The sequence below is a fragment of the Bombina bombina genome, chromosome 1 (genome assembly GCF_027579735.1).
Source record: "Bombina bombina isolate aBomBom1 chromosome 1, aBomBom1.pri, whole genome shotgun sequence".
NCBI classification, from domain to species: domain Eukaryota; kingdom Metazoa; phylum Chordata; class Amphibia; order Anura; family Bombinatoridae; genus Bombina; species Bombina bombina.
In genome coordinates this window covers 992,391,708-992,419,342 of record NC_069499.1, presented here as the reverse complement: position 1 = coordinate 992,419,342, position 27,635 = coordinate 992,391,708, and the positions used below count along the sequence as shown (strand labels likewise).

Below are 27,635 nucleotides of genomic sequence, written 5' to 3'. Positions count from 1 at the left end.
TCTAGCCCTTGCTATCATTGTGCTTCACTTTTACCCTAGCCCTTGTTATCATTATGCTTCACTTGTACTCTAACCCTTGCTATTATTGTGCTTCACTTGTACTCTAGCCCTTGCTATCATTGTGCTTCACTTGTACTCTAGCCCTTGCTATCATTGTGCTTCACTCGTACTCTAGCCCTTGCTATCACTATGCTTCACTTGTACTCTATCCCTTGTTATCATTGTGCTTCACTTTTACCCTAGCCCTTGTTATCATTGTGCTTCACTTGTACTCTAGCCCTTGCTATCATTATGATTCACTTGTACTCTAGCCCTTGCTATCATTGTGCTTCACTTGTACTCTAGCCCTTGCTATCATTGTGCTTCACTTGTACTCTAGCCCTTGCTATCATTGTGCTTCACTTGTACTCTAGCCCTTGCTATCATTATGCTTCACTTGTACTCTAGCCCTTGCTATCATTGTGCTTCACTTGTACTCTAGCCCTTGCTATCATTATGCTTCACTTGTACTCTAGCCCTTGCTATCATTGTGCTTCACTTGTACTCTAGCCCTTGCTATCATTGTGCTTCACTTGTACTCTAGCCCTTGCTATCATTGTGCTTCACTTGTACTCTAGCCCTTGCTATCACTATGCTTCACTTGTACTCTAGCCCTTGCTATGATTGTGCTTCACTTGTACTCTAGCCCTTGCTATGATTGTGCTTCACTTGTACTCTAGCCCTTGCTATCATTATGCTTCACTTGTACTCTAGCCCTTGCTATCATTATGCTTCACTTGTACTCTAGCCCTTGCTATCATTGTGCTTCACTTGTACTCTAGCCCTTGCTATCATTATGCTTCACTTGTACTCTAACCCTTGCTATTATTGTGCTTCACTTGTACTCTAGCCCTTGCTATCATTGTGCTTCACTTGTACTCTAGCCCTTGCTATCATTGTGCTTCACTTGTACTCTAGCCCTTGTTATCATTGTGCTTCACTTGTACTCTAGCCCTTGCTATCATTGTGCTTCACTTGTACTCTAGCACTTGCTATTATTGTGCTTCACTTGTACTCTAGCCCTTGCTATCATTGTGCTTCACTTGTACTCTAGCACTTGCTATCATTATGCTTCACTTGTACTCTAGCCCTTGCTATCATTGTGCTTCACTTGTACTCTAGCCCTTGCTATCACTATGCTTCACTTGTATTCTAGCCCTTGTTATCATTGTGCTTCACTTGTACTCTAGCCCTTGCTATCATTGTGCTTCACTTGTACTCTAGCCCTTGCTATCATTATGCTTCACTTGTACTCTAGCCCTTGCTATCATTGTGCTTCACTTGTACTCTATCCCTTGTTATCATTGTGCTTCACTTTTACCCTAGCCCTTGTTATCATTGTGCTTCACTTGTACTCTAGCCCTTGCTATCATTATGATTCACTTGTACTCTAGCCCTTGCTATCATTGTGCTTCACTTGTACTCTAGCCCTTGCTATCATTATGCTTCACTTGTACTCTAGCCCTTGCTATCATTATGCTTCACTTGTACTCTAACCCTTGCTTTCATTGTGCTTCACTTGTACTCTAGCCCTTGCTATCATTGTGCTTCACTTGTACTCTAGCCCTTGTTATCATTGTGCTTCACTTGTACTCTAACCCTTGCTATTATTGTGCTTCACTTGTACTCTAACCCTTGCTATTATTGTGCTTCACTTGTACTCTAGCCATTGCTATCATTGTGCTTCACTTGTACTCTAACCCTTGCTATTATTGTGCTTTACTTGTACTCTAACCCTTGCTATCATTGTGCTTCACTTGTACTCTAGCCCTTGCTATTATTGTGCTTCACTTGTACTCTAGCCATTGCTATCATTGTGCTTCACTTGTACTCTAACCCTTGCTATCATTGTGCTTCACTTGTACTCTAACCCTTGCTATCATTGTGCTTCACTTGTACTCTAACCCTTGCTATCATTGTGCTTCACTTGTACTCTAACCCTTGCTATTCTTGTGCTTCACTTGTGCTCTAGCCCTTGCTATCATTGTGCTTCACTTGTACTCTAACCCTTGCTATCATTGTGCTTCACTTGTACTCTAGCCCTTGCTATCATTGTGCTTCACTTGTACTCTAGCCCTTGTTATCATTGTGCTTCACTTGTACTCTAGCCCTTGCTATCATTGTGCTTCACTTGTACTCTAACCCTTGCTATCATTATGCTTCACTTGTACTCTAGCCCTTGCTATCATTGTGCTTCACTTTTACCCTAGCCCTTGTTATCATTGTGCTTCACTTGTACTCTATCCCTTGCTGTCATTGTGCTTCACTTGTACTCTAGCCCTTGCTATCATTGTGTTTCACTTGTACTCTAGCCCTTGCTATCATTGTGCTTCACTTGTACTCTATCCCTTGCTATCATTGTGCTTCACTTGTACTCTATCCCTTGCTATCATTGTGCTCCACTTGTGCTCTAGCCCTTGCTATCATTATGCTTCACTTGTACTCTAGCCCTTGTTATCATTGTGCTTCACTTGTACTCTAGCCCTTGCTATCTTTGTGCTTCACTTGTACTCTAGCCCTTGCTATCATTGTGCTTCACTTGTACTCTAGCCCTTGCTATCATTATGCTTCACTTGTACTCTAGCCCTTGCTATCATTGTGCTTCACTTGTACTCTAGCCCTTGCTATCACTATGCTTCACTTGTACTCTAGCCCTTGTTATCATTGTGCTTCACTTGTACTCTAGCCCTTGCTATCATTGTGCTTCACTTGTACTCTAGCCCTTGCTATCATTGTGCTTCACTTGTACTCTAGCCCTTGCTATCATTGTGCTTCACTTGTACTCTAGCCCTTGCTATCATTGTGCTTCACTTGTACTCTAGCACTTGCTATCATTGTGCTTCACTTGTACTCTAGCCCTTGCTATCATTGTGCTTCACTTGTACTCTAGCACTTGCTATCATTATGCTTCACTTGTACTCTAGCCCTTGCTATCATTGTGCTTCACTTGTACTCTAGCCCTTGCTATCATTATGCTTCACTTGTACTCTAGCCCTTGTTATCATTGTGCTTCACTTTTACCCTAGCCCTTGTTATCATTGTGCTTCACTTGTACTCTAGCCCTTGCTATCATTGTGCTTCACTTGTACTCTAGCACTTGCTATTATTGTGCTTCACTTGTACTCTAGCCCTTGCTATCATTGTGCTTCACTTGTACTCTAGCACTTGCTATCATTATGCTTTACTTGTACTCTAGCCCTTGCTATCATTGTGCTTCACTTGTACTCTAGCCCTTGCTATCACTATGCTTCACTTGTATTCTAGCCCTTGTTATCATTGTGCTTCACTTGTACTCTAGCCCTTGCTATCATTGTGCTTCACTTGTACTCTAGCCCTTGCTATCATTATGCTTCACTTGTACTCTAGCCCTTGCTATCATTGTGCTTCACTTGTACTCTATCCCTTGTTATCATTGTGCTTCACTTTTACCCTAGCCCTTGTTATCATTGTGCTTCACTTGTACTCTAGCCCTTGCTATCATTATGCTTCACTTGTACTCTAGCCCTTGCTATCATTGTGCTTCACTTGTACTCTAGCCCTTGCTATCATTGTGCTTCACTTGTACTCTAGCCCTTGCTATCATTGTGCTTCACTTGTACTCTAGCCCTTGCTATCATTATGCTTCACTTGTACTCTAGCCCTTGCTATCATTGTGCTTCACTTGTACTCTAGCCCTTGCTATCATTATGCTTCACTTGTACTCTAACCCTTGCTATCATTGTGCTTCACTTGTACTCTAGCCCTTGCTATCATTGTGCTTCACTTGTACTCTAGCCCTTGCTATCATTGTGCTTCACTTGTACTCTAGCCCTTGCTATCACTATGCTTCACTTGTACTCTAGCCCTTGCTATGATTGTGCTTCACTTGTACTCTAGCCCTTGCTATCATTGTGATTCACTTGTACTCTAGCCCTTGCTATCATTGTGCTTCACTTGTACTCTAGCCCTTGCTATCATTGTGCTTCACTTGTACTCTAACCCTTGCTATCATTGTGCTTCACTTGTACTCTAGCCCTTGCTATCATTATGCTTCACTTGTACTCTAACCCTTGCTATCATTGTGCTTCACTTGTACTCTAGCCCTTGCTATCATTGTGCTTCACTTGTACTCTAGCCCTTGCTATCATTGTGCTTCACTCGTACTCTAGCCCTTGCTATCACTATGCTTCACTTGTACTCTAGCCCTTGCTATCATTGTGCTTCACTTTTACCCTAGCCCTTGTTATCATTATGCTTCACTTGTACTCTAACCCTTGCTATTATTGTGCTTCACTTGTACTCTAGCCCTTGCTATCATTGTGCTTCACTTGTACTCTAGCCCTTGCTATCATTGTGCTTCACTCGTACTCTAGCCCTTGCTATCACTATGCTTCACTTGTACTCTATCCCTTGCTATCATTGTGCTTCACTTGTACTCTAGCACTTGCTATCATTATGCTTCACTTGTACTCTAGCCCTTGCTATCATTGTGCTTCACTTGTACTCTAGCCCTTGCTATCATTATGCTTCACTTGTACTCTAGCCCTTGCTATCATTATGATTCACTTGTACTCTAGCCCTTGCTATCATTGTGCTTCACTTGTACTCTAGCCCTTGCTATCATTGTGCTTCACTTGTACTCTAGCCCTTGCTATCATTGTGCTTCACTTGTACTCTAGCCCTTGCTATCATTATGCTTCACTTGTACTCTAGCCCTTGCTATCATTGTGCTTCACTTGTACTCTAGCCCTTGCTATCATTATGCTTCACTTGTACTCTAACCCTTGCTATTATTGTGCTTCACTTGTACTCTAGCCCTTGCTATCATTGTGCTTCACTTGTACTCTAACCCTTGCTATCATTGTGCTTCACTTGTACTCTAGCCCTTGCTATCATTATGCTTCACTTGTACTCTAACCCTTGCTATTATTGTGCTTCACTTGTACTCTAGCCCTTGCTATCATTGTGCTTCACTTGTACTCTAGCCCTTGCTATCATTGTGCTTCACTCGTACTCTAGCCCTTGCTATCACTATGCTTCACTTGTACTCTATCCCTTGTTATCATTGTGCTTCACTTTTACCCTAGCCCTTGTTATCATTGTGCTTCACTTGTACTCTAGCCCTTGCTATCATTATGATTCACTTGTACTCTAGCCCTTGCTATCATTGTGCTTCACTTGTACTCTAGCCCTTGCTATCATTGTGCTTCACTTGTACTCTAGCCCTTGCTATCATTGTGCTTCACTTGTACTCTAGCCCTTGCTATCATTATGCTTCACTTGTACTCTAGCCCTTGCTATCATTGTGCTTCACTTGTACTCTAGCCCTTGCTATCATTATGCTTCACTTGTACTCTAACCCTTGCTATTATTGTGCTTCACTTGTACTCTAGCCCTTGCTATCATTGTGCTTCACTTGTACTCTAGCCCTTGCTATCATTGTGCTTCACTTGTACTCTAGCCCTTGCTATCACTATGCTTCACTTGTACTCTAGCCCTTGCTATGATTGTGCTTCACTTGTACTCTAGCCCTTGCTATCATTGTGATTCACTTGTACTCTAGCCCTTGCTATCATTGTGCTTCACTTGTACTCTAGCCCTTGCTATCATTGTGCTTCACTTGTACTCTAACCCTTGCTATCATTGTGCTTCACTTGTACTCTAGCCCTTGCTATCATTATGCTTCACTTGTACTCTAACCCTTGCTATTATTGTGCTTCACTTGTACTCTAGCCCTTGCTATCATTGTGCTTCACTTGTACTCTAGCCCTTGCTATCATTGTGCTTCACTCGTACTCTAGCCCTTGCTATCACTATGCTTCACTTGTACTCTAGCCCTTGCTATCATTGTGCTTCACTTGTACTCTAGCCCTTGCTATCATTGTGATTCACTTGTACTCTAGCCCTTGCTATCATTGTGCTTCACTTGTACTCTAGCCCTTGCTATCATTGTGCTTCACTTGTACTCTAACCCTTGCTATCATTGTGCTTCACTTGTACTCTAGCCCTTGCTATCATTGTGCTTCACTTGTACTCTAGCCCTTGTTATCATTGTGCTTCACTTTTACCCTAGCCCTTGCTATCATTATGCTTCACTTGTACTCTAGCCCTTGCTATCATTATGCTTCACTTGTACTCTAGCCCTTGCTATCATTGTGCTTCACTTGTACTCTAGCCCTTGCTATCATTATGCTTCACTTGTACTCTAACCCTTGCTATTATTGTGCTTCACTTGTACTCTAGCCCTTGCTATCATTGTGCTTCACTTGTACTCTAGCCCTTGCTATCATTGTGCTTCACTTGTACTCTAGCCCTTGCTATCACTATGCTTCACTTGTACTCTAGCCCTTGCTATCATTGTGCTTCACTTGTACTCTAGCCCTTGCTATCATTGTGATTCACTTGTACTCTAGCCCTTGCTATCACTATGCTTCACTTGTACTCTAGCCCTTGCTATCATTGTGCTTCACTTGTACTCTAGCCCTTGCTATCATTGTGCTTCACTTGTACACTAACCCTTGCTATCATTGTGCTTCACTTGTACTCTAGCCCTTGCTATCATTGTGCTTCACTTGTACTCTAACCCTTGCTATCATTATGCTTCACTTGTACTCTAGCCCTTGCTATCATTGTGCTTCACTTGTACTCTAGCCCTTGCTATCATTATGCTTCACTTGTACTCTAGCCCTTGCTATCATTGTGCTTCACTTGTACTCTAGCCCTTGCTACCATTGTGCTTCACTTGTACTCTAGCCCTTGCTATCATTGTGCTTCACTTTTACTCTAGACCTTGCTATCATTGTGCTTCACTTGTACTCTAACCCTTGCTATCATTGTGCTTCACTTGTTCTCTAGCCCTTGCTATCATTGTGCTTCACTTGTACTCTAGCCCTTGCTATCATTATGCTTCACTTGTACTCTAGCCCTTGCTATCATTGTGCTTCACTTGTACTCTAGCCCTTGCTATCATTGTGCTTCACTTGTACTCTAGCCCTTGCTATCATTGTGCTTCACTTGTACTCTAGCCTGTGCTATCATTGTGCTTCACTTGTACTCTAACCCTTGCTATTATTGTGCTTCACGTGTACTCTAACCCTTGCTATCATTGTGCTTCACTTCTACTCTAGCCTGTGCTATCATTGTGCTTCACTTGTACTCTAACCCTTGCTATTAATGTGCTTCACTTGTACTCTAACCCTTGCTATCATTGTGCTTCACTTGTACTCTAGCCCTTGCTATCATTGTGCTTCACTTGTACTCTAGCCCTTGCTATCATTATGCTTCACTTGTACTCTAGCCCTTGCTATCATTATGCTTCACTTGTACTCTAACCCTTGCTTTCATTGTGCTTCACTTGTACTCTAGCCCTTGCTATCATTGTGCTTCACTTGTACTCTAGCCCTTGTTATCATTGTGCTTCACTTGTACTCTAGCCCTTGCTATTATTGTGCTTCACTTGTACTCTAACCCTTGCTATTATTGTGCTTCACTTGTACTCTAGCCATTGCTATCATTGTGCTTCACTTGTACTCTAACCCTTGCTATTATTGTGCTTTACTTGTACTCTAACCCTTGCTATCATTGTGCTTCACTTGTACTCTAGCCCTTGCTATTATTGTGCTTCACTTGTACTCTAGCCATTGCTATCATTGTGCTTCACTTGTACTCTAACCCTTGCTATCATTGTGCTTCACTTGTACTCTAACCCTTGCTATCATTGTGCTTCACTTGTACTCTAACCCTTGCTATCATTGTGCTTCACTTGTACTCTAACCCTTGCTATCATTGTGCTTCACTTGTACTCTAGCCCTTGCTATCATTGTGCTTCACTTGTACTCTAACCCTTGCTATCATTGTGCTTCACTTGTACTCTAGCCCTTGCTATCATTGTGCTTCACTTGTACTCTAGCCCTTGTTATCATTGTGCTTCACTTGTACTCTAGCCCTTGCTATCATTGTGCTTCACTTGTACTCTAACCCTTGCTATCATTATGCTTCACTTGTACTCTAGCCCTTGCTATCATTGTGCTTCACTTTTACCCTAGCCCTTGTTATCATTGTGCTTCACTTGTACTCTATCCCTTGCTGTCATTGTGCTTCACTTGTACTCTAGCCCTTGCTATCATTGTGCTTCACTTGTACTCTAGCCCTTGCTATCATTGTGCTTCACTTGTACTCTATCCCTTGCTATCATTGTGCTTCACTTGTACTCTATCCCTTGCTATCATTGTGCTTCACTTGTGCTCTAGCCCTTGCTATCATTATGCTTCACTTGTACTCTAGCCCTTGTTATCATTGTGCTTCACTTGTACTCTAGCCCTTGCTATCTTTGTGCTTCACTTGTACTCTAGCCCTTGCTATCATTGTGCTTCACTTGTACTCTAGCCCTTGCTATCATTATGCTTCACTTGTACTCTAGCCCTTGCTATCATTGTGCTTCACTTGTACTCTAGCCCTTGCTATCACTATGCTTCACTTGTATTCTAGCCCTTGTTATCATTGTGCTTCACTTGTACTCTAGCCCTTGCTATCATTGTGCTTCACTTGTACTCTAGCCCTTGCTATCATTGTGCTTCACTTGTACTCTAGCCCTTGCTATCATTGTGCTTCACTTGTACTCTAGCACTTGCTATTATTGTGCTTCACTTGTACTCTAGCCCTTGCTATCATTGTGCTTCACTTGTACTCTAGCACTTGCTATCATTATGCTTCACTTGTACTCTAGCCCTTGCTATCATTATGCTTCACTTGTACTCTAGCCCTTGCTATCATTATGCTTCACTTGTACTCTAGCCCTTGTTATCATTGTGCTTCACTTTTACCCTAGCCCTTGTTATCATTGTGCTTCACTTGTACTCTAGCCCTTGCTATCATTGTGCTTCACTTGTACTCTAGCACTTGCTATTATTGTGCTTCACTTGTACTCTAGCCCTTGCTATCATTGTGCTTCACTTGTACTCTAGCACTTGCTATCATTATGCTTCACTTGTACTCTAGCCCTTGCTATCATTGTGCTTCACTTGTACTCTAGCCCTTGCTATCACTATGCTTCACTTGTATTCTAGCCCTTGTTATCATTGTGCTTCACTTGTACTCTAGCCCTTGCTATCATTGTGCTTCACTTGTACTCTAGCCCTTGCTATCATTATGCTTCACTTGTACTCTAGCCCTTGCTATCATTGTGCTTCACTTGTACTCTAGCACTTGCTATTATTGTGCTTCACTTGTACTCTAGCCCTTGCTATCATTGTGCTTCACTTGTACTCTAGCACTTGCTATCATTATGCTTCACTTGTACTCTAGCCCTTGCTATCATTGTGCTTCACTTGTACTCTAGCCCTTGCTATCATTGTGCTTCACTTGTACTCTAGCCCTTGCTATCATTGTGCTTCACTTTTACCCTAGCCCTTGCTATCATTATGCTTCACTTGTACTCTAGCCCTTGCTATCATTGTGCTTCACTTGTACTCTATCCCTTGTTATCATTGTGCTTCACTTTTACCCTAGCCCTTGTTATCATTATGCTTCACTTGTACTCTAGCCCTTGCTATCATTATGATTCACTTGTACTCTAGCCCTTGCTATCATTGTGCTTCACTTGTACTCTAGCCCTTGCTATCATTGTGCTTCACTTGTACTCTAGCCCTTGCTATCATTGTGCTTCACTTGTACTCTAGCCCTTGCTATCATTATGCTTCACTTGTACTCTAGCCCTTGCTATCATTGTGCTTCACTTGTACTCTAGCCCTTGCTATCATTATGCTTCACTTGTACTCTAACCCTTGCTATTATTGTGCTTCACTTGTACTCTAGCCCTTGCTATCATTGTGCTTCACTTGTACTCTAGCCCTTGCTATCATTGTGCTTCACTTGTACTCTAGCCCTTGCTATCACTATGCTTCACTTGTACTCTAGCCCTTGCTATCATTGTGCTTCACTTGTACTCTAGCCCTTGCTATCATTGTGATTCACTTGTACTCTAGCCCTTGCTATCATTGTGCTTCACTTGTACTCTAGCCCTTGCTATCATTGTGCTTCACTTGTACTCTAACCCTTGCTATCATTGTGCTTCACTTGTACTCTAGCCCTTGCTATCATTATGCTTCACTTGTACTCTAACCCTTGCTATTATTGTGCTTCACTTGTACTCTAGCCCTTGCTATCATTGTGCTTCACTTGTACTTTAGCCCTTGCTATCATTGTGCTTCACTCGTACTCTAGCCCTTGCTATCACTATGCTTCACTTGTACTCTAGCCCTTGCTATCATTGTGATTCACTTGTACTCTAGCCCTTGCTATCATTGTGATTCACTTGTACTCTAGCCCTTGCTATCATTGTGATTCACTTGTACTCTAGCCCTTGCTATCATTGTGCTTCACTTGTACTCTAACCCTTGCTATCATTGTGCTTCACTTGTACTCTAGCCCTTGCTATCATTGTGCTTCACTTGTACTCTAGCCCTTGTTATCATTGTGCTTCACTTTTACCCTAGCCCTTGCTATCATTATGCTTCACTTGTACTCTAGCCCTTGCTATCATTATGCTTCACTTGTACTCTAGCCCTTGCTATCATTGTGCTTCACTTGTACTCTAGCCCTTGCTATCATTATGCTTCACTTGTACTCTAACCCTTGCTATTATTGTGCTTCACTTGTACTCTAGCCCTTGCTATCATTGTGCTTCACTTGTACTCTAGCCCTTGCTATCATTGTGCTTCACTTGTACTCTAGCCCTTGCTATCACTATGCTTCACTTGTACTCTAGCCCTTGCTATCATTGTGCTTCACTTGTACTCTAGCCCTTGCTATCATTGTGATTCACTTGTACTCTAGCCCTTGCTATCATTGTGCTTCACTTGTACTCTAGCCCTTGCTATCATTGTGCTTCACTTGTACTCTAACCCTTGCTATCATTGTGCTTCACTTGTACTCTAGCCCTTGCTATCATTATGCTTCACTTGTACTCTAACCCTTGCTATTATTGTGCTTCACTTGTACTCTAGCCCTTGCTATCATTGTGATTCACTTGTACTCTAGCCCTTGCTATCATTGTGCTTCACTTGTACTCTAGCCCTTGCTATCATTGTGCTTCACTTGTACTCTAACCCTTGCTATCATTGTGCTTCACTTGTACTCTAGCCCTTGCTATCATTGTGATTCACTTGTACTCTAGCCCTTGCTATCATTGTGCTTCACTTGTACTCTAGCCCTTGCTATCATTGTGCTTCACTTGTACTCTAGCCCTTGCTATCATTGTGATTCACTTGTACTCTAGCCCTTGCTATCATTGTGCTTTACTTGTACTCTAGCCCTTGCTATCATTGTGCTTCACTTGTACTCTAGCCCTTGCTATCATTGTGCTTCACTTGTACTCTAGCCCTTGCTATTATTGTGCTTCACTTGTACTCTAGCCCTTGCTATCATTGTGCTTCACTTGTACACTAGCCCTTGCTATCATTGTGCTTCACTTTTACTCTAGACCTTGCTATCATTGTGCTTCACTTGTACTCTAGCCCTTGCTATCATTGTGCTTCACTTGTACTCTAACCGTTGCTATCATTGTGCTTCACTTGTACTCTAGCCCTTGCTATCATTGTGCTTCACTTGTACTCTATCCCTTGCTATCATTATGCTTCACTTGTACTCTAGCCCTTGCTATCATTGTGCTTCACTTGTACTCTAGCCCTTGCTATCATTATGCTTCACTTGTACTCTAGCCCTTGCTATCATTGTGCTTCACTTGTACTCTAGCACTTGCTATTATTGTGCTTCACTTGTACTCTAGCCCTTGTTATCATTGTGCTTCACTTGTACTCTAGCCCTTGCTATCATTATGCTTCACTTGTACTCTAACCCTTGCTATTATTGTGCTTCACTTGTACTCTAGCCCTTGCTATCATTGTGCTTTACTTGTACTCTAGCCCTTGCTATCATTGTGCTTCACTTGTACTCTAGCCCTTGCTATCACTATGCTTCACTTGTATTCTAGCCCTTGCTATCATTGTGATTCACTTGTACTCTAGCCCTTGCTATCATTGTGCTTCACTTGTACTCTAACCCTTGCTATCATTGTGCTTCACTTGTACTCTAGCCCTTGCTATCATTGTGCTTCACTTGTACTCTAGCCCTTGCTATCAGTGTGCTTCACTTGTACTCTAGCCCTTGCTATCATTGTGCTTCACTTGTACTCTAGCCCTTGCTATCATTGTGCTTCACTTGTACTCTAGCCCTTGCTATTATTGTGCTTCACTTGTACTCTAGCCCTTGCTATCATTGTGCTTCACTTGTACACTAGCCCTTGCTATCATTGTGCTTCACTTTTACTCTAGACCTTGCTATCATTGTGCTTCACTTGTACTCTAGCCCTTGCTATCATTGTGCTTCACTTGTACTCTAACCGTTGCTATCATTGTGCTTCACTTGTACTCTAGCCCTTGCTATCATTGTGCTTCACTTGTACTCTATCCCTTGCTATCATTGTGCTTCACTTGTACTCTATCCCTTGCTATCATTGTGCTTCACTTGTGCTCTATCCCTTGCTATCATTGTGCTTCACTTGTACTCTAGCCCTTGTTATCATTGTGCTTCACTTGTACTCTAGCCCTTGCTATCATTGTGCTTCACTTGTACTCTAGCCCTTGCTATCATTGTGCTTCACTTGTACTCTAGCCCTTGCTATCATTATGCTTCACTTGTACTCTAGCCCTTGCTATCATTGTGCTTCACTTGTACTCTAGCCCTTGCTATCACTATGCTTCACTTGTACTCTAGCCCTTGCTATCATTGTGCTTCACTTGTACTCTAGCCCTTGCTATCATTGTGCTTCACTTGTACTCTAACCCTTGCTATTATTGTGCTTCACTTGTACTCTAGCCCTTGCTATCATTGTGCTTCACTTGTACTCTAGCCCTTGCTATCATTGTGCTTCACTTGTACTCTAGCCCTTGCTATCATTATGCTTCACTTGTACTCTAGCCCTTGCTATCATTGTGCTTCACTTGTACTCTAGCACTTGCTATTATTGTGCTTCACTTGTACTCTAGCCCTTGCTATCATTGTGCTTCACTTGTACTCTAGCACTTGCTATCATTATGCTTCACTTGTACTCTAGCCCTTGCTATCATTGTGCTTCACTTGTACTCTAGCCCTTGCTATCATTGTGCTTCACTTGTACTCTAGCCCTTGCTATCATTGTGCTTCACTTTTACCCTAGCCCTTGCTATCATTATGCTTCACTTGTACTCTAGCCCTTGCTATCATTGTGCTTCACTTGTACTCTATCCCTTGTTATCATTGTGCTTCACTTTTACCCTAGCCCTTGTTATCATTGTGCTTCACTTGTACTCTAGCCCTTGCTATCATTATGATTCACTTGTACTCTAGCCCTTGCTATCATTGTGCTTCACTTGTACTCTAGCCCTTGCTATCATTGTGCTTCACTTGTACTCTAGCCCTTGCTATCATTGTGCTTCACTTGTACTCTAGCCCTTGCTATCATTATGCTTCACTTGTACTCTAGCCCTTGCTATCATTGTGCTTCACTTGTACTCTAGCCCTTTCTATCATTATGCTTCACTTGTACTCTAACCCTTGCTATTATTGTGCTTCACTTGTACTCTAGCCCTTGCTATCATTGTGCTTCACTTGTACTCTAGCCCTTGCTATCATTGTGCTTCACTTGTACTCTAGCCCTTGCTATCACTATGCTTCACTTGTACTCTAGCCCTTGCTATCATTGTGCTTCACTTGTACTCTAGCCCTTGCTATCATTGTGATTCACTTGTACTCTAGCCCTTGCTATCATTGTGCTTCACTTGTACTCTAGCCCTTGCTATCATTGTGCTTCACTTGTACTCTAACCCTTGCTATCATTGTGCTTCACTTGTACTCTAGCCCTTGCTATCATTATGCTTCACTTGTACTCTAACCCTTGCTATTATTGTGCTTCACTTGTACTCTAGCCCTTGCTATCATTGTGCTTCACTTGTACTCTAGCCCTTGCTATCATTGTGCTTCACTCGTACTCTAGCCCTTGCTATCACTATGCTTCACTTGTACTCTAGCCCTTGCTATCATTGTGCTTCACTTGTACTCTAGCCCTTGCTATCATTGTGATTCACTTGTACTCTAACCCTTGCTATCATTGTGCTTCACTTGTACTCTAGCCCTTGCTATCATTGTGCTTCACTTGTACTCTAACCCTTGCTATCATTGTGCTTCACTTGTACTCTAGCCCTTGCTATCATTGTGCTTCACTTGTACTCTAGCCCTTGTTATCATTGTGCTTCACTTGTACTCTAACCCTTGCTATCATTGTGCTTCACTTGTACTCTAGCCCTTGCTATCATTGTGCTTCACTTTTACCCTAGCCCTTGCTATCATTATGCTTCACTTGTACTCTAGCCCTTGCTATCATTATGCTTCACTTGTACTCTAGCCCTTGCTATCATTGTGCTTCACTTGTACTCTAGCCCTTGCTATCATTATGCTTCACTTGTACTCTAACCCTTGCTATTATTGTGCTTCACTTGTACTCTAGCCCTTGCTATCATTGTGCTTCACTTGTACTCTAGCCCTTGCTATCATTGTGCTTCACTTGTACTCTAGCCCTTGCTATCACTATGCTTCACTTGTACTCTAGCCCTTGCTATCATTGTGCTTCACTTGTACTCTAGCCCTTGCTATCATTGTGATTCACTTGTACTCTAGCCCTTGCTATCATTGTGCTTCACTTGTACTCTAGCCCTTGCTATCATTGTGCTTCACTTGTACTCTAACCCTTGCTATCATTGTGCTTCACTTGTACTCTAGCCCTTGCTATCATTATGCTTCACTTGTACTCTAACCCTTGCTATTATTGTGCTTCACTTGTACTCTAGCCCTTGCTATCATTGTGCTTTACTTGTACTCTAGCCCTTGCTATCATTGTGCTTCACTTGTACTCTAGCCCTTGCTATCACTATGCTTCACTTGTACTCTAGCCCTTGCTATCATTGTGCTTCACTTGTACTCTAGCCCTTGCTATCATTGTGATTCACTTGTACTCTAGCCCTTGCTATCATTGTGCTTCACTTGTACTCTAGCCCTTGCTATCATTGTGCTTCACTTGTACTCTAACCCTTGCTATCATTGTGCTTCACTTGTACTCTAGCCCTTGCTATCATTGTGCTTCACTTGTACTCTAGCCCTTGTTATCATTGTGCTTCACTTTTACCCTAGCCCTTGCTATCATTATGCTTCACTTGTACTCTAGCCCTTGCTATCATTGTGCTTCACTTGTACTCTAGCCCTTGCTATCATTGTGCTTCACTTGTACTCTAGCCCTTGCTATCATTATGCTTCACTTGTACTCTAGCCCTTGCTATCATTGTGCTTCACTTGTACTCTAGCCCTTGCTATCATTATGCTTCACTTGTACTCTAGCCCTTGCTATCATTGTGCTTCACTTGTACTCTAGCACTTGCTATTATTGTGCTTCACTTGTACTCTAGCCCTTGTTATCATTGTGCTTCACTTGTACTCTAGCCCTTGCTATCATTATGCTTCACTTGTACTCTAACCCTTGCTATTATTGTGCTTCACTTGTACTCTAGCCCTTGCTATCATTGTGCTTCACTTGTACTCTAGCCCTTGCTATCATTGTGCTTCACTTGTACTCTAGCCCTTGCTATCACTATGCTTCACTTGTATTCTAGCCCTTGCTATCATTGTGATTCACTTGTACTCTAGCCCTTGCTATCATTGTGCTTCACTTGTACTCTAACCCTTGCTATCATTGTGCTTCACTTGTACTCTAGCCCTTGCTATCATTGTGCTTCACTTGTACTCTAGCCCTTGCTATCAGTGTGCTTCACTTGTACTCTAGCCCTTGCTATCATTGTGCTTCACTTGTACTCTAGCCCTTGCTATCATTGTGCTTCACTTGTACTCTAGCCCTTGCTATTATTGTGCTTCACTTGTACTCTAGCCCTTGCTATCATTGTGCTTCACTTGTACTCTAGCCCTTGCTATCATTGTGCTTCACTTGTACACTAGCCCTTGCTATCATTGTGCTTCACTTTTACTCTAGACCTTGCTATCATTGTGCTTCACTTGTACTCTAGCCCTTGCTATCATTGTGCTTCACTTGTACTCTAACCGTTGCTATCATTGTGCTTCACTTGTACTCTAGCCCTTGCTATTATTGTGATTCACTTGTACTCTAGACCTTGCTATCATTGTGCTTCACTTGTACTCTAACCGTTGCTATCATTGTGCTTCACTTGTACTCTAGCCCTTGCTATCATTGTGCTTCACTTGTACTCTAACCGTTGCTATCATTGTGCTTCACTTGTACTCTAACCGTTGCTATCATTGTGCTTCATTTGTACTCTAGCCCTTGCTATCATTGTGCTTCACTTGTACTCTAGCCCTTGCTATCATTATGCTTCATTTGTACTCAAGCCCTTGCTATCATTGTGCTTCACTTGTACTCTAGCCATTGCTATCATTGTGCTTCACTTGTACTCTAGCCCTTGCTATCATTGTGCTTCACTTGTACTCTAACCCTTGCTATTATTGTGCTTCACTTGTTCTCTAGCCCTTGCTATCATTGTGCTTCACTTGTACTCTAACCGTTGCTATCATTGTGCTTCATTTGTACTCTAGCCATTGCTATCATTATGCTTCACTTGTACTCTATCCATTGCTATCATTGTGCTTCACTTGTACTCTAACCCTTGCTATTATTGTGCTTCACTTGTTCTCTAGCTCTTGCTATCATTGTGCTTCATGTGTACTCTAGCCCTTCATTGTGCTTCACTTGTACTCTAGCCCTTGCTATCATTATGCTTCACTTGTACTCTAGCCGTACATAATAAGGTGGCTGAGAAATATAATGAAAAAAATGAGAGAGCATTTTGAATGAAATGTTAATCTATATACGTTGTTTAACTGTAATTTTCCAATTCACATCACTCACGTTATTGGGGCAACAGATAAAGCCATTCTCCCTCACATGTGTTTTCCAGATATCCAACAACTGGGGATTAAAGGTTGGCAGCCCAGGTCGCAGGTAATTTAGCTGTCACATAAAACAGATGTTAGAGATTAAGTAGTGTCTAGAGATCAAGTGTTTTAAATTACACTAGTCTTCTTACATGCTTAGTGTTTGTGGACTTCCTGAATGGACTTACCTCCTGGGACCAAACAACTGACTGCTATATGATGGACACACTTGTTATATATAATATTTGTGTTTAATGATCATACATCTAATTGTACCTCCAATGAGTATTATTCATTATCTGCATCTATTTCAGTTAATTCTTACTATCTACTCTTCCATATACACCACTGTCTACAGCAGGGTTGCCAAGACTTATGTAAATTACAGTCTAGTGATTTTTCACCAAAACTAGTTACAAAGTCAGGCCTGAGTCCAACAAAATGCCCCGTTACTTCTTAATGATTTACCTCCTACCAGCTCTAAGCTTGTATTAGAAAATGTTCCAGATCCTGGTTCAGCTGATTCGTCCTTAGAGGATGAGATATTATCTGATAATCAGGAGTCTGTTTCTGATTGTGATTCTGAGTCATCCTTTTTTTTTGTTTAAGGTTGATAATATTGGTTCCCTTTGAAAAGAGGTAGCATGTACTTTAGGTTTTCAAGATTCTAAGGTATCTAAGGAAAAGTCTGTTCAATGTTTGGATTTAATTTTTAAACCTACTGCTAAGTCTCCAGAGATTTTTCCTATCCCTAATGCTGCCTCTGAGATAATTTCTAAGGATTGATCTAAGCCTGGGGGCCCTTTCAATTTTTCAGCTAGGTTTAAGAGAATGTATCATTTGCCAGCTTCTAATGTTGAGCTTTGGGAAACATTTCCTAATGTGGATGGGAGCTACTTCTACCTTGGCTATCTGTACTATCATTTTTTGGAAGATAGTTATTAATTTAAGGATCCTATGGATAGGAAATTGGAATCCTTTCATAAGAGGACTTTCCAGCAAGCAGGTTTTCTTTTAAGGCCAGCTGTTAGCATGGCCTGTGTGGCTACAGCTTCTTCTGTTTGGTTGGATAGTCTGTCTGAGCAGTTTTCAAATGACTCTAGTGAAGATTTTCTTAACCTTTTGGGTCCACTGAAGTCTGCCAATGCTTTAATTTGTGATGCAGTTATTGGCATAATTAAGATTAAAGTCAAAATAAACTTTTATGATTCAGAAAGAGCATGCAGTTTTAAGACACTTTTTAGTTTACTTACATCTTCAATTTGTGCACAGTCTTTTTATATTCACACTTTCTGGGGAACAAGATCCTACGGATAATATGCACAAGCTCACAGGGTATACGTATACTAGTGATAGAGGCGAGCTGTGGCAGACAGGGGCTGATGTCTGTCACATGAGACAGGGGGCCGGAAAATGAGAGAAAAAATAAGTTTGTCATAAAAAAAAACTACTGCTCATTTTAAATTCAGAGTAAGTCTTATTGCATTGTCTTTTTGTGTTGTATTTGTTAATTATGCAATTCTACTGCATTGAGTGGTCCTTTAATTCTAAGAGTATGTCATTAGCAATTCCTTCTAGAAGTGCTTTGTGGTTAAAGTCCTGGTCAGCTGATATGGTTTCCAAATCCAGACTTTTCAGGGAAAGATGTTGTTTGGTTATAGGTTAGATTCTATTATTTCTGCTGTGACAGGAGGTAAGGGAGCTTTTCTTTCTTAAGACAAGAAATCTAAGGGTAAAATTAAAGCTCTGAGTCTGTAGTTGAGACTTCTATTCAGGCTTGTCAACCTGTGACTAGGAAGATCTATCATAAGGTTTGGAAGGCTTTTACTTCTTGGTGTTTGGATCATGGTTTTTCATGGCATTCTTTTAAAATTCCTAGGATTTTACAGTTTCTTCAGGATGGTTTAAATAAGGGTCTAACCACCAGTTCACCTACAGGTAAGATTTCCGCTATTTCGGTTCTGTTTCATAAAAAGAATGCTAATCTTCCTGACATTCAGTGTTTTGTTCAGGCCTTGGACATGATTAAGTCTGTCATTAAGCTGATTTCTCCTCCCTGGAGCCTTAATCTGGTTTTGAAAGTTTTATAGGCTACTCCAATGGATTCATGCCTAAGGTGGATATCAAGCTTTTGGTTGTCTCTTATGCTAGGAGAGTTTCTGAATTCTCTGCTCCTTCTTGTGATCCTCCTTATCTTACTTTTCATCAGGCAGTGTGGGATCTAAGTTTGATTTCTTACCTAAGGTGGTGTCTTTGGACAATATGAGTTGGGAAATTGTTGTTCCTTCTTTTTGTCCTAATCCCAAGAATTCTATAGAGAGGCTTCTCCATAATTTAGATGTTGTTAGAGCTTTGAAGTGCTATTTATAAGCTACTAAGGATTTCAGACAAACTTCTAGTTTGCTTGTTAATTTTTCTGGTTCTAGAAAAGGGCAGTAAGCTACTGCTGTTTCTTTGGTGTCTTGGCTTAAGCTTTTGATTCAGACGACTTACTTGGAGGTGGCTCAGTCTCCTCCTAAACTGATTACTGCCCATTTAACCAGATCAGTTGCCACATCTTGGGCCTTTAAGAATGAGGCCTCTGTTGATCAAATTTGCAAGGCAGCTACTTTGTCTTCTTTGCATACTTTTACTAAATGCTAGCATTTTGATGGTTTTGCTTCTTCTGAAGCAGGCTTTGGTAGGAAGTTGTTTCTAGTTGATGTAGTTTTGTTTTTCTTTTTGCTTACTTTTCATGTTTTGTATGATAAAATAAATAAAAAAATCGAATCTATCTAAGCATTGTGTAAAAAAAGAAAAAAAAAGGAAGGATTATATATCATGCTTGTCCCGCTATCATTGCTCATGTACTTCAATCATTGGTTATTACTTTCCTAGGAGTAATGTATTGTGGACTTTCACACCTGTATGAAAGAAAACATAATTTATGCTTACCTGATAAATTAATTTCTTTCATGATGGTGAGACCCCATGAGGTCCTACCCTGTTTTTTCTTCTGGCAGTAGCTTTTTTTTTCCTTTTTGCACCTCTTGTTTCCCTGCTCCTTTTTTTGCTCATAATACTTTTCCTACCTTTATTTTCTTGGCTATACGTCAAACTAGTTTCTAGTAAGGTGGGAGATGTTTCATAGAGCATTTGGGGTTTGGGAATATTTGCCTCCTCCTAGCGGCCAGGAAGAGTAATTCCCAGGAGTAATGGTTTGTGGACTCTCACCACCATGAAAGAAATTAATTTATCAAATAAGCATAAATTATGTTTTTTACGCGTGTTGTAACTTAAAGACATATTATCACTATTATTTGTGTGGAAACAGGGACATCACAGCATAGAGCTACTAGAAGATCCCAACCTACATTGTGGCACAAACCGTTGATATCCCTCCCATGTCTCTGCTTTCTAACTTACTGCTACGATTGGACCCTTCTGTAAGTATCTCACAATTAGATGCCTTCAAAAGTCCCTTGAGTTAGTTTGGATATTCTTTGGCAACATGCTTTTTCTTTAGGTATTTATTACTTAAAGAATCCCCTAAACATTGGTTAGCAAGACCTTCCTCAAAGACTTTGTGGCTCTTCATGGTGTGTGTCTATCTGCCTCTACTATCTATCTCTATTTTCTACTACATGTTATATAACTGCACACATCACAATTTGTATATGCTGATCCATGAAGGTAACTTCTGATACTTTCCCTTAGTCTAAAACTGATATACGTGTCCCCAGACATGTTTCCTACTATCTGCACCTCTTACCCTTTTGCTGTCTGGCACCAGATCTGCCTTCATCTTTCTCTTGCCCCCTTCTTTGACCAACTCATCTTCTGCAATCTCCTGCAGGTGAAAGACTGCAACTTGTGCTGATTGGCGTCTGACCCTCCCACTTGGTGTGCGCTCAAACTCCTCTGGTTCCACCTCCTGTATTTCTGGGGGTGATTCTTTGGGACCCTGAAGAAGGACAGTGCAGAAGGAGTTAAACACAGCAACATGACAGTACTAGGAAGAAAAAATGGACATTAGTAATACCAACAATCCAGGGAAATCACCATAGTTTAGAGGGTAAAGACCAATGGCACTGCCTCTGTGTAATTCTAGACTCATATACCTCATGTATATTCCTCAATAATAGAGGTTAAATAGTATGGGTCATGGTGCTGTGTATTAAAACTAAAATATGCAAACACACAGAGAGGGTGGAGATCCCCCCCAAAAAAAGAATACACTAGTTAGCACTAACATATACACTATCGGCTAGATTACGAGTCTTGCGTTATGAGTAAAAAAGCAGCGTTAAGCGTATAGTCTTTTTTCTATTGGACTTCCATAGCGCTGGTATTACGAGCTTGTCCTGGGAGGCCAAAAAGTAAGCGGTACACCCTACCCCGTCAAGATTCGTACCACATTTTAAAGTCAGTAGGTTTGAGTTTTATGCTACAGCCAATCGGAATCTAAAGGACGCCATCTTGGATGACGTCACTTAAAGAAACATTCATTCAGCAAGAAGACGTCGATTGAAGAGGATGCTCCGCGCTGGATGTCTTGAAGATGGAGCCGCTACGTGTCGGAAGGATGAAAATAGAAGATGCCGTCTGGGTGAAGACTTCTGCCCGTCTGGAGGACCACTTCTGCCTGTCTGGAGGACCACTTCTGCCGGCTTCCTTGAGGACATCTTGCCGCTTGGATGAAGACTTCTCCCGGTAAGTGAATCTTCGGGGGTTAGTGTTAGGATTTTTTAAGGGTGTATTGGGTGGGTTTTATTTTTAGGTTAGGGCTTTGGGCCGCAATAGAGCTAAATGCCCTTTTAAGGGCAATGCCCATCCAAATGCCCTTTTTTAGGGCAATGGGGAGCTTAGGTTTTTTTAGTTAGGGTTTTATTTGGGGGGTTGGTTGTGTGGGTGGTGGGTTTTACTGTTGGGGGGGTTGTTTGCATTTTTTTTTTACAGGTAAAAGAGCTGATTTCTTTGGGGCAATGCCCCACAAAAGGCCCTTTTAAGGGCTATTGGTAGTTTAGTTTAGGCTATTTTGGGTGGGCTTTTTATTTTGATAGGGCTATTAGATTAGGTGTCATTAGTTTAAAGATCTTGTAATTTGTTTTTTATTTTCTGTAATTTAGTGTTGTTTTTTTTTTTGTAATTTAGCTAATTTTATTTAATTTAGTTAATTGTATTTAATCTAGGTAATTGATTTAATTGTAGTGTAGTGTTAAGTGTTAGTGTAACTTAGGTTAGGTTTTATTTTACAGGTAAATTTGTATTTATTTTAGCTAGGTAGTTATTAAATAGTTAATAACTATTTAGTAACTATTCTACCTAGTTAAAATAAATAAAAACTTGCCTGTAAAATAAAAATAAACCCTAAGCTAGCTACAATGTAACTATTAGGTATATTGTAGATATCTTAGGGTTTATTTTACAGGTAAGTATTTTTAAATAGGAATTATTTAGGTAATGATAGGAATTTGTATTTAGATTTATTTAAATTATATTTAAGTTAGGGGGTGTTAGGGTTAGGGTTAGACTTAGATTTAGGGGTTAATAAATATAATATAGTGGCGGCGACGTTGGGGGCGGCAGATTAGGGGTTAATAAATGTAGGTAGGTGGCGGCGATGTTAGGGGTGAAAGATTAGGGGTTAATAATATTTAACTAGTGTTTGCGATGCGGGAGTACGGCGGTTTAGGGGTTAATATGTTTATTATAGTGGCGGCGACGTTGGGGCGGAAGATTAGGGGTTAATAACATTATGTAGGTGTTGGTGATGTTGTGGGCAGCAGATTAGGGGTTCATAAGTATAATGTAGGTGGCAGCGATGTCTGGAGCAGAAGATTAGGGATTAATAAGTATAATGTAGGTGTCGGCGATGTCGGGGGCGGAAGATTAGGGATTAATAAGTGTAAGATGAGGGGTGTTTAGACTCGGGGTTCATGTTAGGGTGTTAGGTGTAAACATACATTTAGTTTCCCCATAGGAATCAATGGGGCTGCGTTACTGAGCTTTACGCTGCTTTTTGGCAGTTGTTAGACTTTTTCTCAGCTGGCTCTCCCCATTGATGTCTATGGGGAAATCGTGCACGAGCATGTACAACCAGCTCACCGCTGACTTGGTATTGGAGTGCGATATGGAATACAATTTTGCTCTACGCTCACTTCTTGCCTTTTAACGCTGGGTTTCTGAAAACCTGTAATACCAGCGCTGTAGGTAAGTGAGTGGTGACAATAATGTGCAAGTTAACACCGCACCCCTCATACCGCAAAACTCGTAATCTGGCCGTATGTTAATAGTGATTAGCTAATTGTCACAAGTATAACATGAATAGAGTATCACTATTTACCACTAGTAACCTGTCATACAGGTAGTAGTGACCTAAGCCACACATAAGCTGGCAGTATTACACAGAGGTATTAATGATATGTGTGTGTGCCACATGCTATCTGGTGCTGTAATGTGCAATTTTATATAGGGCACTAGTGAACTTTACATGACAGCAGTGTTACATCTTTGCAGTTAACAGTGTTTTACAGATTATCCTATTACAGTGTTGTATAAGTGTCAACATTTAAAAGCTACCTTAGAACAGGATACTGGCAGCACGAGTAAGATTAGCTGTTTATGGAGCACACATGATCTGTCCTCAGCAGCAATTCTAGAATACTATAGGTTTCTTAGAGAGGCATATAGGTGCACACCCAAGGTTTGTGCTTCTTATTAAACATACAGGGCTAGATTACAAATAGAACGCTAAATTCATGTGCCCATTACAAGTGGCTGCTTATTGCTACCCCGAGCTTGCGGTAGCAATTACGCTTATAAAATTAACCAGAGATCAGATATTTGGTTAAATTTATAAATGTTCCCCAAATGCCCCTAAAATACAGTCTATTGTATTTTAGTAAAAAATAAAGTTGGCAGGAAAAGTGTTTTTACATTCTGGTCTATGGGGGACTGTGTGTTCCCAGTAAATATATATGTATATGCTTATATACATATATATATATATATTTATGTGTTAATATATGTATATACACATATTAACACATAAATATATATGTATATACTGTATATATATATATATATATTTAAGTTTGCTGCCATCTCTGTGATTAGGTTCTGATGCCGTCTCTGACGGCATCAGAACGAGGCTCCCATAGGAGACCATGGAACCGGGCTCTTATGAGCACAATGCTTCCCAGCAATGTGAACTCAAGGTCACGTTCGCACTGCTGAAAACTTGTAATACTGGTGCATATTAGCGTGGGCTTGTATTTACATGCATATAGCCATATGTGGGCTTGAATTACATAGTGGAACGCAAATATTGCTTTCATGAAAGCGATATTTAGTGATCCACTTTTAATTTGGCCCACATATGGCTATATGCACCACTGTGGGACTCTGAGATACAATAGGCTATAGTGATCAGCATTACACAGATAGTACTGGGCAATGATATAAGGGGAATAATAGTGAGCAGCATAGAGGGGACATTTTAGCCACAGCACCACCATGACCACAATATTGCTAGGATAAAAATATACTCAACTCAAAGTTATAGGGATACAAAACCTAAATTTTTTCTTAGATGATTCAGATAGAGCATGCAATTTGAAGTAAACAGCAAGCACTACCCAGGGATGTAGCCACCAATCAGCAAGCGCTACCCAGGGTCTGAACCAAAAATGGGCCGGCTACTAAGCTAACATTTCTGCTTTTTCAAATAAAGATACCAAGAGAATGAAGAAAAATTGATAATAGGACTAAATTAGAAAGTTGCTTAAAATTGCATGCTCTATCTGAACCATGAAAGAAAAACATAATTTATGCTTACCTGATAAATTTATTTCAGTCCACGGGTCATCCATTACTTATGGGATATATTCCCTTCCCAACAGGAAGTTGCAAGAGGATCACCCAAGCAGAGCTGCTATATAGCTCCTCCCCTCACATGTCATATCCAGTCATTCGACCGAAACAAGACGAGAAAGGAGAAACCATAGGGTGCAGTGGTGACTGGAGTATTAATTAAAATTTAGGTCTGCCTTAAAAAAGACAGGGCGGGCCGTGGACTGAATACACTACAAGAGAAATAAATTTATCAGGTAAGCATAAATTATGTTTTCTCTTGTTAAGTGTATTCAGTCCACGGGTCATCCATTACTTATGGGATACCAATACCAAAGCTAAGTACACGGATGATGGGAGGGACAAGGCAGGAACTTAAACGGAAGGAACCACTGCCTGTAGAACCTTTCTCCCAAAAACAGCCTCCGAAGAAGCAAAAGTGTTAAATTTGTAAAATTTTGAAAAGGTGTGAAGCGAAGACCAAGTCGCAGCCTTGCAAATCTGTTCAGAGGCCTCATTCTTAAAGGCCCAGGTGGAAGCCACAGCTCTAGTGGAATGAGCTGTAATTCTTTCAGGGGGCTGCTGTCCAGCAGTCTCATAGGCTAAACGTATTATGCTACGAAGCCAAAAGGAGAGAGAGGTTGCCGAAGCTTTTTGACCTCTCGTCTGTCCAGAGTAAACGACAAACAGGGAAGAAGTTTGACGAAAATCTTTAGTTGCCTGTAAATAGAATTTCAGGGCACGGACTACGTCCAGATTATGCAAAAGTCGTTCCTTCTTTGAAGAAGGATTAGGACATAATGATGGAACAACAATCTCCTGATTGATATTCCTGCTAGAGACTACCTTAGGTAAAAACCCAGGTTTAGTACGCAGAACTACCTTGTCTGAATGGAAAATCAGATAGGGAGAATCACAATGTAAGGAGGATAATTCCGAGACTCTTCGAGCCGAGGAAATAGCCATCAAAAACAGAACTTTCCAAGATAAAAGTTTAATATCAATGGAATGAAGGGGTTCAAACGGAACTCCTTGAAGAACTTTAAGAACCAACTTTAAGCTCCACGGAGGAGCAACAGTTTTAAACACAGGCTTAATCCGAGCCAAAGCCTGACAAAAAGCCTGGACGTCTGGAACGTCTGCCAGACGCTTGTGCAAAAGAATAGACAGAGCAGAAATCTGTCCCTTTAAAGAACTAGCTGATAAGCCTTTTTCCAAACCCTCTTGGAGAAAGGACAATATCCTAGGAATCCTAACCTTACTCCATGAGTAACTCTTGGATTCGCACCAATACAGGTATTTACGCCATATCTTATGGTAGATTTTCCTGGTAACAGGCTTTTGTGCCTGTATTAAGGTATCAATAACTGACTCGGAGAAGCCACGCTTTGATAGGATCAAGCGTTGAATCTCCATGCAGTCAGTCTCAGAGAAATTAGATTTGGATGATTGAAAGGACCTTGTATTAGAAGGTCTTGCCTCAAAGGTAGAGTCCATGGTGGACAGGACGACATGTCCACTAGGTCTGCATACCAGGTCCTGCGTGGCCACGCAGGCGCTATCAGAATCACCGATGCTCTCTCCTGTTTGATCTTGGCAATCAGTCGAGGTAGCAGAGGAAACGGTGGAAACACATAAGCCATGTTGAAGAACCAAGGGGCTGCTAGAGCATCTATCAGCATCGCTCCCGGGTCCCTGGACCTGGATCCGTAACGAGGAAGTTTGGCGTTCTGGCGAGACGCCATGAGATCCAGTTCTGGTTTGCCCCAACGATGGACCAGTTGAGCAAACACCTCCGGATGGAGTTCCCACTCTCCCGGATGAAAAGTCTGATGACTTAGAAAGTCCGCCTCCCAGTTCTCCACGCCTGGGATGTGGATCGCTGACAAGTGGCAAGAGTGAGACTCTGCCCAGCGAATTATCTTGAGACTTTTAACATCGCTAGGGAGCTCCGGGTTCCCCCTTGATGGTTAATATAAGCCACAGTCGTGATGTTGTCCGACTGAAATCTGATGAACCTCAGTGTTGCTAACTGAGGCCAAGCTAGAAGAGCATTGACTATTGCCCTTAACTCCAGAATATTTATTGGTAGGAGTTTCTCCTCCTGAGTCCACGATCCCTGAGCCTTCAGGGAATTCCAGACTGCGCCCCAGCCTAGAAGGCTGGCATCTGTAGTTACAATCGTCCAATCTGGTCTGCGAAAGGTCATGCCCCTGGACAGATGGACCCGAGATAGCCACCAGAGAAGAGAATCTCTGGTCTCTTGATCCAGATTTAGTAGGGGGGACAAATCTGAGTAATCCCCATTCCACTGACCTAGCATGCACAATTGCAGCAGTCTGAGATGCAGGCGCGCAAATGGCACTATGTCCATTGCCGCTACCATTAAGCCGATTACTTCCATGCACTGAGCCACTGACGGGCGTGGAATGGAATGAAGGACACGGCAAGCATTTAAAAGTTTTGATAACCTGGCCTCCGTCAGGTAAATTTTAATTTCTACAGAATCTATCAGAGTCCCCAGGAAGGAGACTCTTGTGAGTGGTGATAGAGAACTCTTTTCCACGTTCACCTTCCACCCATGCGACCTCAGAAATGCCAGAACTATCTCTGTATGAGACTTGGCAATTTGAAAGCTTGACGCCTGTATCAGGATGTCGTCTAGATACGGAGCCACCGCTATGCCTCGCGATCTTAGAACCGCCAGAAGAGAGCCCAGCACCTTTGTAAAGATTCTCGGGGCCGTAGCCAACCCGAAGGGGAGAGCTACAAATTGGTAATGCCTGTCTAGAAAGGCA

The 27,635-nt window shown here is 41.5% G+C and overlaps 1 protein-coding gene across 2 annotated transcripts in view; it reads right to left on the bottom strand.

The window, feature by feature from the left end:
* Nucleotides 1-27,635, bottom strand: part of ZNF512B (zinc finger protein 512B) — a 94,374-nt gene that overhangs the window by 25,692 nt on the left and 41,047 nt on the right. For both annotated transcript variants that reach the window (XM_053710930.1, XM_053710986.1), the window contains exons 13-14: nucleotides 20,756-20,947; nucleotides 16,979-17,080 (exon numbers count right to left, since the gene is read on the bottom strand). In XM_053710930.1, coding sequence (XP_053566905.1) covers nucleotides 16,979-17,080; nucleotides 20,756-20,947 — 294 coding nt within the window. The remainder of the gene's footprint in view (nucleotides 1-16,978; nucleotides 17,081-20,755; nucleotides 20,948-27,635) is intronic.